The sequence below is a fragment of the Bradysia coprophila genome, unplaced genomic scaffold (assembly GCF_014529535.1).
Source record: "Bradysia coprophila strain Holo2 unplaced genomic scaffold, BU_Bcop_v1 contig_476, whole genome shotgun sequence".
Lineage (NCBI taxonomy): Eukaryota > Metazoa > Arthropoda > Insecta > Diptera > Sciaridae > Bradysia > Bradysia coprophila.
Window position 1 is genome coordinate 178,089 of NW_023503727.1, and position 13,385 is coordinate 191,473.

At 35.5% G+C, this 13,385-nt stretch overlaps 1 protein-coding gene across 1 annotated transcript; it reads left to right on the top strand.

Moving 5' to 3' along the window:
* Positions 1–914: 914 nt before the first annotated feature.
* LOC119082547 (ficolin-1-like) lies at positions 915–2,408 on the top strand. The gene has a single exon (XM_037192058.1). The coding sequence runs from the start codon at positions 935–937 to the stop codon at positions 1,772–1,774; it is 840 nt and encodes a 279-aa protein (XP_037047953.1). The 5' UTR covers positions 915–934; the 3' UTR covers positions 1,775–2,408.
* Positions 2,409–13,385: the final 10,977 nt, after the last annotated feature.

Below are 13,385 nucleotides of genomic sequence, written 5' to 3' on the forward strand. Positions count from 1 at the left end.
GTTTTTCCATAGTAATGTGGAATAATTCACGGCTAAAAGAGACCTTCCTGCAATTTGTATACTATCTTTGTACTGTCTACATTGATTCAATGATTTATTCAAACTGGCAAACCGACTTAAAATTTTTATTTTTAGCCTGGTCTCGCAAGGCAGAATAAAGCATCGGTAGTCCGAGTGCCATTGAAACATTTTAAGACCAAATTAATGTACGTTTCAACTAAATTTTCTCACATAACCATATCTTCTTGTACGTAAATCGTGTATTCGAACCAAATTAACACAAAAGTGTGATTTCAAGACAATCAAATTATTGACGGAAAATTCCAAACAACAGTATCATCGTTCAATCCTCAATATTATTATTATTTAATCCCTGAAGGAATTACATTTTTTCAATTTCTAGCGAAGATTAAAAATTTAATCCAGAAAGAATTAATTTTTGAAAGTAATCCCATCGGAGCAAAAAATTGTAATCCCATATTTTTATCTGTGTACTTTCCCGTGGCTAGAGATGGTAAAGTCACACCAATACACTCAATATAGAGTAAAAATGTTAACCGAAATATATAACCGATATAGTCCACATGTAATGGATCATTTTCGCATTGAGCAAATTGATATGCAATGGCCAACTTTCTCATGGGACGGGTAGTAAAATTTATTTCTTTTCAGGAAAATGAGGCTTAACATCTCAATCAGAATGTACAATGCACCGGAAACAGATAATCTCTTACTGTCAATTCGGCAGCTATTATCACAGATAAAAGGAGATTAAGCGCATGTTATCGACTCTAATTGCGAATAATTTATTTCCAATTAATAATACGGTACAATTCCATGTTATCTCGTATTATTGTTCTCCGCTCGTTATCTGGTGAAGAACTAAATTGTTTGTATATAAAGCAGCCAAAATCATCAACAAAAATGATTAAAAATGAATCGAATTTTGATTAGTGCACTTCTTGTTGTTGGCTTCATTGCTGATAGCCAAGCGTTTAGAGAGTTCAGCTGTGAATTTAAAAGTGATGGCATATTCGAAGCGAAAGTGGAACAAAGCCTATTACGACTAGAAGAGATGCCGCATACATACTTCGATGACTGTGACGATGCACTCAATAAGGGATTTAACAAAACTGGAGTCTATCGCATTAAACCCAAAGCGTCTTTCAGACCGTTTAAAGTTTGGTGTGACATGGAATCAGACGGTGGTGGATGGATTAATATCCAAACAAGATTTGATGGGCTTGTTGATTTCTATCGAACTTGGCAGGAGTACCGAAACGGATTTGGTAGTGTAGATAGTGAACATTGGCTTGGTAATAATTACATTCATCAGATTACGCGAAATAACGACTTCGAACTGAAAATTGAGCTGACCGGCTTCGATGAAGACGAGTTTGCTACAGCCAAATATTCACCGTTTCAAATCGGCACTGAAGATGACAAATACAGACTGAATATTGGCAACTTTACCGGTGATGGAGTGATCACTGACTCTTTGTCAGGTCATAATGGTTTCATGTTCACAACGAAAGACAATGACAATGACATTTGGCCGAACAATTGTGCCGATCTTGCACAAGGTGCTTGGTGGTATCATAGGTGTTATTCATCAAATCTAAATGGTCTTTGGATGAGTGAAGAAAGGTCGAAGGCAGTTAGAGGACCGCAGTCAAATGAAAATGTGGTTGGAAAAATTTGGAGTGGTGCGTTTAATGTTGGGTTTTATAGTTTGAAAAGTGTTGAAATGAAAGTGAGAAGAATACGATCGTGAGAAAAGAAATATTATGATCTCAAGCATACAATAAACAATTAAATTCCATTCAAACATTCTTTGTTTCATTGTCGAAGTAGTCATTTAGTTATTTAAACAACCGAGTGATAAATGCTTTTTTAGGCACTAGATGTGAAGATTGTCACTCGAGGCCGTAGGCCGAGTGTGACAATACACATCGTGAAACACGGAATGTTTGAATGGAATTATTAATCAGCCCAAGCAGCTGAACAAAGTTCGACAAAAATGTTATGATTTTCAGCGGTATCCTTTGGTGCAACAGATTCCATGGCACCCGCGGACACAAAGTGTGTAGTGGAAAAATAATTAAGATTGCAACCACAATCATTTTTCCACGTCGCCCTTTGTGTCCTTAAGTGCAATGTATTCCGTTGCACCAAAGTATTCAGCGAAAAATCAAAAAAGGGACTCCGATCTGACCAATAATATCCAAAAATTTCGCATACATCGCAAATGTTTACAATGCGTGTAAGGCACCTTAACCTGGCGTTAAAAGAGCATTCCAACGTTAATTAAATTCCAATCAAACGCGCCGTGGATACGCCACGTTGATAATGTCACTATAAAGTTTCAATAAATGAATAGAGAAATCCATTGTTAAACCCAAAACAAAATCACTTCCCGGCAATTTATTTATTTACAAATATGTTGCGCTTAAATAAAACGTTTAAAACGATGTTTACGATGTTTACGCTACTTGTATTTTCCTTATGTTTTCATTTTGTTTCACGTGCAGCGCAAACATTAAATATTTCCTGGAATATAAATTCCGGACTATCTTGACATTGTATAAATAAATGCAAACTACTCACACCCCAAACACCATTATTTTACATCTATTTTCACTACCTGACGGCCATCATACGTGGTTATGTTACATTTTGATTCTTTTTCATTTCTTTTCTTTTTAAATTTAAGTAACACGTGAGCGGAGCGCCCTATTATACGTTTCCTATTCATGATTCTGATTCCTGTATTTTATTTGGTTCTGTGTTTATTTTCTTGAAAATGCCTTACAGCAGGTTATAAGGGTGGTTGAATTTTATATTGCTAAACCGAAACAACGAACAAATTGAACTCACTCCATATTCGTCATTAGGTGGCACATAAATTGTATAATTTTTTTTTCTCGAGAATCGAGAGTCTCTGACGGGCAGCTTACATTGAATAGGGAGAGAGAATCAAAAAATAAAAATATTGTGAGCTCATCCCGAGGCTCATCCTCTTCTAATACATCTGATTTGAAATATTCAGTGGTTTTACTCCACTTCCTGATTATCGTTGACATACGACCATAATTTTTCTCTTTCACACGAAAATGTATTTTCGTTTTGAGTTGAGGTAGATTTTTGGTCGGAGAAAGTGGAAGAAGAAGAATGAAAAGCACCGAAAATTAGATGATTTTTTTGTGTGTGTGCTGTTATTTGAAACACACTTGCATGTAAACGAGGTATTATTGAGGGTGAAAACGTGAGGATCATTTAACACAACTGAATGAACAGCATCATATGTATAAAACAACGCAGAATTGTTTTATTAATATTTTTGTGGAGCAATAAAGCAATATCATCACGGTTGATGCATTGTTTCGTGTGGATTTTTTTTTACTTCTTCTTTCACTCGTCGAAGAAAAAAATCTTTTTAGCTTCGTTTATGGGCACATAAGGAATTTTATGAAAGCAAAGTGTAAATAATGGAGCTGGAAGAAAAGCGACTAGAATGTGTTGATAAAATTGTATTAAATATGACATCGAGGCGTATGCCAGTATGGTATTATATGGAAGGAATATTTTATTGTTTGTTTCTGTATCCATAAATAAATTTTCGCATATGAAAAAGGTATATGTCGTCAGCGCCCCCACCTTTTTGGGCTGGGGTTTTCGTTGCTGATTATTATGAGCTATGCAGAGAAATGATAAGCGCGGCCCCTCATGGCTGGGATAGAACACGCCTGACGGCTTTTTCGTGAAATATTTGAAGACGATGGACAAATCTGTCAAACCAATCTGTCAGTGAACCAAGCCATACAAAATAATAATTTTTCAACTTGACTTTTCAAACACAAATATCTTAATTATTATCAATACGATTCATAAAAAATTCCTTTACGTTCATTTTCTGGTTTGAGCAAACACATTTATATTCAATTTGATTCCAATCCGTCGAGTTGAAATTTTTTTTTTTGTATTCGAACCAAACTGTCAAAATTTTCCATATTTTCCACATAAAATTTTGACATTTCACCCGTTACATGAGAAACATAGTCAGGCGTGTTCTATCCCAGCCATGAGGGGCCGCGCATATCATTTCTCTGGAGCTATGTTTTGTGCTTTCGAATGATGCTATCCAAAAATTTTGTGCTGCTCAGGCGCCCGAGAGCAAAACTACTTTCAGGTCGAAACATGTCACTTTGTATGGAAGACCCCTAATATATCAACTGTACCCAAAATACAATTCCAGTACTGAAATGTATACATTCTGTGCTGATGATATCACACCATCAATAGTTAAGTGCTGCCATCCGTGTCCAGCACAATACTACTTTCTGCTCAAAACATGTCACTTTGTATGATTGACCCCTCACCTGTTACAGACGGCAAGTATATGACCAGTACTTTCAATCGATTGATTCCAAATCTTGTACTTCAATTTTTTTAAGATACATTTTGCTATAAAAACGACCATACTACCACGAGCTTGTCATTATTTTTGTCGTCGTTATTGATAACAGATGAATAGCCGTAAGTGACAGGCTAATATATCAACTGTGTTAAAAATACAAGTGCAGGTCTGAAATGTATTGGTGGGTGATATCATCAGCACAGAATGTATACATTTCAGTACTGGAATAGTATTTTTCGTCACAAGCGACGAAAAGAAGAATTTTTCAGGACTAGTCTTAAGCTTGTGCTAACGAGGCGAAGCCGAGTAGGACAAGCTTAAGACGTGTCCTGAAAAAATTCTGCTTTCGTCACGAGTCACGAACTACGTTTTCTGTGCCGTAAGGATCATAATGAGACGAAAAACAAAACAAAAACATTACAACAATTTTAGCTTTTCTTAGCAATCACTTTTCGATCGTAGGTGCAGTGACGAAATACGTCGAATTATGATTCTAAGGCACAGAATTATATTTTGGGTACAGTTGATACATTAGGGATCTCCCATACAAAGTGACATGTTTTGACCAAGGTTCTGAACCTTGGTTTTGACCAGAAAGTAGTTCTGTGCTCGGGCGCCTGAGCAGCACAACATCTTTGGATAGCATCATTCGAAAGCACAAACCATAGCTCATAATAATCAGCAACGAAAACCCCAGCCCAAAAAGGTGGCGGCGCTCACGACATATACCTATATGAAAAACCGAAATAAAAAAATATTTTGTTTTGTTATTATATGTGAGACATTCACATCATGTAACACATTGAAAGCTTTCAAACTCGGTGTTCCGAGGTAAATCGTAAAATTGAATGAAGTTAACATTGGCGGTCTTATTACCTAAATTGAACAATCTAAATAAAAATTACGAATTTTACGGTTCCGAATAGATTGCTTCGAATGAAATTTTTATTTAGTATTGCGATTTAGGTATATATCGTTAATGGATTTTCCCATTTTCATTCGAATATGCTGTACGTACATATATTTTCACTGTGAATGGAAGGAAGAAACGTTCGAGTTCGATGCCATTCACACACACACACACACACAACGTACAATGTTTTGAAACCTTTAGAACGATTCCAGTTAGAGAATAAATTAAATTGAATGATGCGTCTATTTTTTGAAAGATATTTTTTATTTAAATTAGATTTTCGCTCCAAATGTCACGTTAATTTTAGCAAATGCTTTTAAGTTAACTTTGAAGAAAATTAATTGGATTGGATCGTCCACTGATATATTTTCAGACACATTCAACTTTGTACAGCATTACCTTTAACATGGCTTATGTCACACTTGGCGAGAACGAGAGCATTCCTCCGTAGAATGAATGAGCGGCTGTTAGCACGAAGCGGAGGAAACCTCTCCAATCGAATTCGCTAAAAAAAACCTTTAAGCATGAGTCAGGCACAGCGACATACAAAACAACCACTTTCGCAACGTGTTGCACAACACACGTCGCAAAATCACTTTTTCGCAACAAGTGACGAAAAGGAGGACTGTTAAAAACGTTGTATACAACTTGACAAGTTCCCATTTTTCAATTTTGGAAAAGAGGACATTTCGTCGTCAAAAAAGAGGACGCCTTCACATTCAAAAAAGAGGACGAAAAGTGAATATCTGACGCGGAATTACAACGACTGTACATTCACTTTGTGCAACTATTGTGTAATTTACACCACAGTTCATGCTGAAAACAAAAAATTCAAAAATGCTCTGTGCAATATGCACTTAAATAGTCCGGAGATTCTTTTGGATTCCTTCTCAGTGATAACATCCACTTCATATTACCTGAATACAGACTTCGTTTTACCTTATCATTGCGTGATCTTTGGTATTTCACACAACGCTACACAATTTTCTTTCTGGTAAAATTACTAACTTTTGTTTTAATGTAAGTAAAGAATTAGGTAAAGAATGCGAGCGGAGCGAGCAATTTTTTTTTATGTGAAGAGTTTGTTGTATTACCTTTTAGATTCTCTGACAGAGAAGATCATTAGTTAATGCCGCGCAGCGAAAATTTTTCGTTTTTTAGATATTAAATTTACTTAAAAAAGAAGAAGACCTGAAAAAAGAGGACAAAGAGGACGTTTTCATCAAAAAAGTGATGTTCTTAGAATTTTTGTAAAAAAGAAGAACGAGACGAAAAAAGAGGACATGTTTTCTAAAAAGAGGACGAATGGGAACCCTGTATAATACAACTCGATGATAATAGTGAGGGATTCTTTTGAATTTCGACTGACCGAAATCGGCGCTATTTTTTCCGGGACTTTTTTATATATGCCTAGTTAGGCCTTGGTGCCTAGGCCCCAAAACCAGTCTCAGATATTTTTGATCTTCCATACCTGGCTGGTTGTAAGTGGCCAAAAGTCGAAAAATGAGGTTTCGTAGTTCGGATTTCATTTCAGTAAGGTGGCGAGGACACGGGCGTGTATGGGTTCGTTGGAAAGCTGAGGTCAAGTACTCCTGGGGCAAATATTAAGTTCATAAAATTTGCTGATAATCGGCCGAAAATATGACTTCTGGAAAATTTCTCAGAATCGATGGAGCCTCCGTGAACTTTGATGAGAGCTGTGACCTCACTAATGCAATTATTTGAATTCCCGGAAAAAATAGCGCCGATTTCGGTCAGTCGAAATTCAAAAGAATCCCTCAGTATTTTTCGTTACGAGTGATGAAAAGTGAAATTCCATTGGCGGTTATCCCAAAATCATTGCAACATTTTTGAATTTGCTTGACTTTGTGTACGCTGTATTATAATTTGCGAGAATAAACGTTGAGATTACTTTGAAATTCTAAGAATCATCTTTTGCGTCCGAAAAAGTTACTTTTACGGACGCAATCAACGGCCGTAAAAGTTACTTTTTCGGACGTGGCCATCTTGGTGTGAGCAGTACTGAAAAAACGCACATTTCATCATTAGAGTGACGAAAAGCGTCGAATTATGATCGTCAGGCGCAAAAATGTTTTTTTTGGCACACAATGTGCCACCTATAAAAATTTTGTCCAGCTCAGCTGTAGTCGTTGTACGAATGTACTGTACAAATTCGGGACAAGTACATTATGTTAACGTAGCAGTAATATTTACAGTACAGCTGTATCAATGTACAGTTGGGCGAACATTGGCTGTCTCATCGAAAAATAAAAGTTGTACAGAAAATATTATTCAGAGTTCATAAATTTTTATCTTTAAACTATTTAGTACGTTTATTTACGTCAACTTATTTAAAAAAACAAAAACTGCCGTCCGTGCGATTCGAACTCGGGACCTCCGACACTCCAGTCCACCACCTTACCCATGTCCCAACTCAGTACTTGTGTTTGGAAGACATTATGGGAAAGCTATCTTATAACATCGTACGTCTCCACTGTACTGTCTTGCTGAACATTAATGTTCAGTTGATCAGTATTGTGAAATTGAACTTTAAAAGTTCTCGTATTTTAATACTGTTGTGTGGTAATGTAATTTCGAAATGTTCAAGAAGGAAGTTTTTTTTCTGTAAATTATTTGTTAGGAAATTGTAAGACTTAAGTCTTCTTCTCCTATTCTATAATTCTAAGAATAAATATTTTGAAAGAAAAAGTTAAGTTTCCGGCAGATGGGCTTTTGTCACATATTATTTAGACACCCAACAGTCTGACAGAAGTTTATTAAAATTAAGGGTAGCAACATAGTCAATTTTACTAATACGTCATTACTGTCTCTCTCAAAAGCGGTTAAAACGCAACTAGTACTACACATGTGTACGTCAAATTTGTTATCCTTTGTTTGCAGACTTCAGTTTTTTCATTTCATGATTTTGTATGCGAATGAAAACTAAAAGTGAGAAATTTTTCTTAGGAAAAGCTGTTTATTCATTTTTTTGAGCAAACTGTTTGAAAATGTGTTAAGAATCGATTGCGTGGATTTACTTAATCAGTGCCTTTTTCTCACAAGCATCGAGGCTGAGTTCTTTCGCCGGCTACATTTATGACAAAATTCGTGGAATAACGTGTGCTCCTTAAGTGCTAACTTTCGAACAGAAGAGAAAGATTGATATTTACGAATGACAAAAAATAGGTTTATAGTGTAACAAAATCATTTACCAAGTCATTTATTAAAAAAAATTCTTGAGACTTCATTATTCAAATACGTTATTATTCAAAACTTGAATTTCTGAATTTAGTAGGGGGGCATTTCGTCAAAAAAAGTGATTTGCCTTCCTATGGATTTTATAAAAAATGTTTTGATGGGATTATTTTGAGTATTATTAGTAGTCAAAAAAACACTAATTAGAAAAATTCAAGGTCAACAAGGTTTTTTTTAACAAACAAAATTTCACCCGCCAATATAAAATCAGCGGTACAATATAAACACTTCATTTCTTCCATTATTTTCAACGGAGATTGTGTATAAAATATAAAATTAATTAAACAACACGACATTTACATGGAATCATCATCGAAAATTAAACTTTCGCGTACTTTGTTAACGTAGGTACTAGATTCGAAAAAACGATTCTTCTTCTTCTTCTACATATACGTCGGTTCTTTATTCGTATGTACAAATGCACGCATGAATGAAGAACCGACGTATAGAAGAAGAAGAAGAATCGTCATTAAGTGCATCTTGTACTTACGTTAATAAAGCTCGCGAACGTTCATATTTCGGATTCCACGTAAGTGTCGCGTTATTTAATTCATTTTATATTTTATATACAATCTCTGTTGAAAATCATGGAATGTCGCCGAAGAAACGGATTGTTTATATTGTACCGCCGATTTTATATTGGCGGTCGAAATTTTGTTTGTTAAAAAAACCTTGTTGATCTGCGACCTAAAAAATTTCTAATTAGTGTTTTTTTGACTACTAATAATAATACTCAAAATAATCCCATCAAAACATTTTCGCTAATAATTTAGGATGGCTAGACACCAAATGCCCCTCTACTAATTACAAATAGTTCCTAAATTGTCTCGAAAGTTCGTGCAGTGTTTAGTCTCATTTAACATTATGGAAGTTTTCACGACCACTACATTCAAACTGGCATTCATTCAGCTATAGTGTACATTGTCCATCTGAATGGTACTTTGAATCTGTCACAAATCATGTACTGCTCTGCTGTACAAATTCGGGACAAGTACATTTGTTAACGTAGCAGTATATTTGTTAACGTAACAGAACAGTAGTACATCTTAGCTGTACATAGTACTGTCATTACGTTCAAAATTCAGCAATTACGTACAATATACAGATATGCTGAAAACTAATGTTCAGCTGTGTAGTAAAAAGAACTGCACGGGTACCATACCCAAATATTTTTTTTATAGGTGTGTATTGTCACACTCGGCCTACGGCCACGATTGACAATCTTCACATCTAGTGCCTGAAAAAGCATTTATCACTCGGCTGTGTAAATATAACTATTTCATTTTATTGACGGACGTTTCATCACTAGTGACCCAAAACGTTGTGTTTATCTATATAGTTTGATCGCATATGTGGAATGAATAGCATGATCAAAACTGTCGGATCTTACAGTTATAAATTCCACCCATGCATACTCCTCAAAAGTTTCCATTCCATTTTTGAGGAGTGCTCAAACTGCTAAGCCAATTACGACTGCTACAGTTTCAATGAGACTCTTTAGTTACGACTCCTGAAATGCTACGACCCCTCAAGAGTTACGAATACATTATACTATACCTTTATGTATGTTTATCTCCCATTTACACCAATTTTTAATGGATGTTCGTCGAAATACCTAATATAATGCCATCAACGTCTATTACACTCTGCCAACATAACATGCAATGACAAATCCTCACTTGTTAAGCCATCGAATGAATTTTGTGCTACAAACTTTTTACAATCCCATCATCATCATCTATCATTCACCCACATCATGTGACCTCTGTACAGTACATAAAATTGGAAACTGAAACATTTTCCAATAAACTTTTTCGGAACGTTCGACAGACATGGAACAGGTATTTTAACTTTAAGCTGAACAAAGTGGATTTATTCGTACACTGGACGTTGTTGATGGGGTTTTAAAATATTTAAGCTTTTGTCAGCGATTGGGCTAATGTAGAAAATCTACCATAGCTTCGTCGTTCGTAATTACCGTCTACTGTCCATGCATCAGTATTAGGTCACAATGATGGCTGCAAAAGCGACAGCTTCAATATATACATCTACTACAATTATCTTGTGCTTTGTTTCGGTCAAGCTGAGCTATAACAAGGAGTGGATGCTATAGTTTAATATACAATGATGTGCCGGTCAAAGAACATCCATTACACCTAGCCTCTTAAGTGTTTCTCCATTGTAGTATCGAGCGTATATTGAAATGTATTACATAGGCGACGACGCATCCAATACATAAGATTTCAGATTCCATTAAATTTTTCTGTAAAGTTAATGGAAAATGTGAACTTTGACCAGTGTTGGTTATATTCCCGATTTTCTTTTTCGTTTTATTTTTCAGCAGAGATTTTAACGAATAATACGTGAACACAAGCGTCTCGTGTCTGTCGTTTACGTTAATTGTTATTTAATGGTATTTCGATCCTTTTTCTTTCTCTTGGTATACGAGAAGTCTTATGCACACCGGGTAATGACGAGTGTTTTCTGGGGGTTCATTGAAACATCATCGATATTATTGAAAGCTGAAACTAGCGAAAGTTATGGCTGACATTTATGAATTTGAATAATTGAAGCACTTTCGTCGATGAGAATGCACTTGAAAGAGTGGTTCATAGACGTTATAAAGAATACGGTGAAGTGATGTGGAGCTGTCTTTCGCTGGAAAGCTTTCCCTTGTGTGTTGATTCCATTCTGCATCTCGCAATCAATACAGAGGGTCCAACAGTGTCTACGGTGAGTTGTATGTCTCACAACTCGACTCATAATTTAATTGATGAGGTAAATCTTACTTTTGTATCACCATTTATCGAAATGTAAGAAAACGTGTATTGGAAACGAAGGCAAAAATGTCATTTCGCATTTAAACTTAATTTTAAATATTTGACTGGTGACAACAGGGCTGACAAATCTTTACGAAAAATTTCTTGTCAATTTCAATTATTTTTCAAATTTCATTTGAAATTTATGAAAATGAAAAAACCTTTCATTCCAAAGAGCTTTTAGCCGGAGTAAAATTAAATGGGTAGTCTCTTTAAATGTTCAGCTAGCTTCAAATGAAGAAATCGTATGGCTAGGTCATCTGATGTCAATGTTAGTGACATCAAAAACAACGATTGAACTTTGACTCCGAAATCGCTAAACGCACTCAGTACAGATTGTGTGTGAAATCAACTTGAAGAAAATGTTTTTTAGGAAAACTCGGAATTTTGTTTTTGTTACGTTGCCTTTTTCATATAAACTTCGTAGCCGCTGAACTCAATTTGTGTGTCAACTCAGAGTTGTCTTAACCTGGTTCTTTCAGAACCTTGGTTAAGACAACCACGAAGGCGGTCGACATCAAATTTTATAAACGCACTCACTATATATATATTTTGAGAAATCAACTTGAAGAAAATATTTTATTGGAAAATTGGAATTTTGTTTTTGTTAAGTTGCATTTTTCATATTTAAACTTCGCAGCCGTTGACGCAATTTGTGTGTCACCGCCTTCGTGATCAACTCAGAGTTGTCTTAACCTGGTTCTTTCAGAACGTTGGAAGAAAGTTTGACTCCAAAAGTTTCAGTTTAGAAAATATTTAACTTTAAACTTAAAAATGAGAGTCAACTTTCGAGAAAAACTGCAAAATCTCAAGGAAAATTAGAAAACCGCGGAAAATTTTTCGGGCCAAAATAAACTTTGTAATTTTACCTTTCATTTGAGCTATCATAAGGTATCCTGCGTGCCAAAATCACTCGACAAAGGCATATCTGTATTTGAACTTTAAAGAGGTGAGGCGGAGCCGAGAGCCGCCGAAAATTTTGTCTCTTCTTCCTATTTTTACCTATTTTTTCGATGCCTCCAACAATCTCCAATAACTCGATTTGCTCAACCCGCTCGAGTAAAGTTGTAAACAAACACAATGAAAGTGTAAAACAGGTATGGTCTAAAATGTGAGTGCGTTTAAGACGAATTCAGCGATCGACCATACCTGTTCTCTACTTCCATGAACAAGCAGTCCACTTAACGGTTCATACATAAAATTAATTAAACGAATCGATTTCAACATGACGTCCATCTTGCTACTTAAGCCTGTTCAATCAACAAATCAAATTTCTTTCGTAGACTTTGTGTACGTACTTTGAATTACCTTATTCCACACAGACCAACGTCTCAATTCGATTACATGTATCCCAATCGAAAAGTTTTCGTTGCATCTTAAGAAACTCTATTTGAAAAATGTTTCTCAAATTTGATTAGTCTTAAAAACATTCTGAGTTTACGAATAGCTTTTCAACTATAAAATGTAATTCAATTCGATGGTTTTTCATTTTTTATGTTTCAATAAGACCATCGGATAGAATAGACAGGATACGACGTCAACGAGTAAGTCCTCTTATTTCTTTAGAGTATCAGTTGGTGGAGCGGTTTTAGATCCGATTACGTTTAATAGTTTTCCTTGCCTGTTTAAATTGTGTTTTGCAGATGACCATTTAACAAAAGATGGAATAAATCAATCCTTTGTATCATATTGAGCCCAAATATATAATCTGTTATCGACAACAAGGACAAAACTGTGCAATGAGCACTGGGTAGTGCTGTCTTATATATCAAAATGTTATTTATGTTTGCATGAACGAAGGGCTTCTTACAAAGTTTCGCCCTACAACACCCGAAGGACATTTATAGTATGTCCGAGGAAATTTTGATAAAGACAATTCACATAGTGACGAATCATATATCCAATTGATGAAGGTAGAAAAACCTAATTTCCTTTTATTATTGGTCAAACTGTGATAGATCGGTATGCTGTGTTGGTAGGC

What these genes read in the sequence shown, in the direction of transcription:
- LOC119082547 (XM_037192058.1), top strand. Translation starts at nt 935, where the DNA reads ATGAATCGAATTTTGATTAGTGCACTTCTTGTTGTTGGCTTCATTGCT.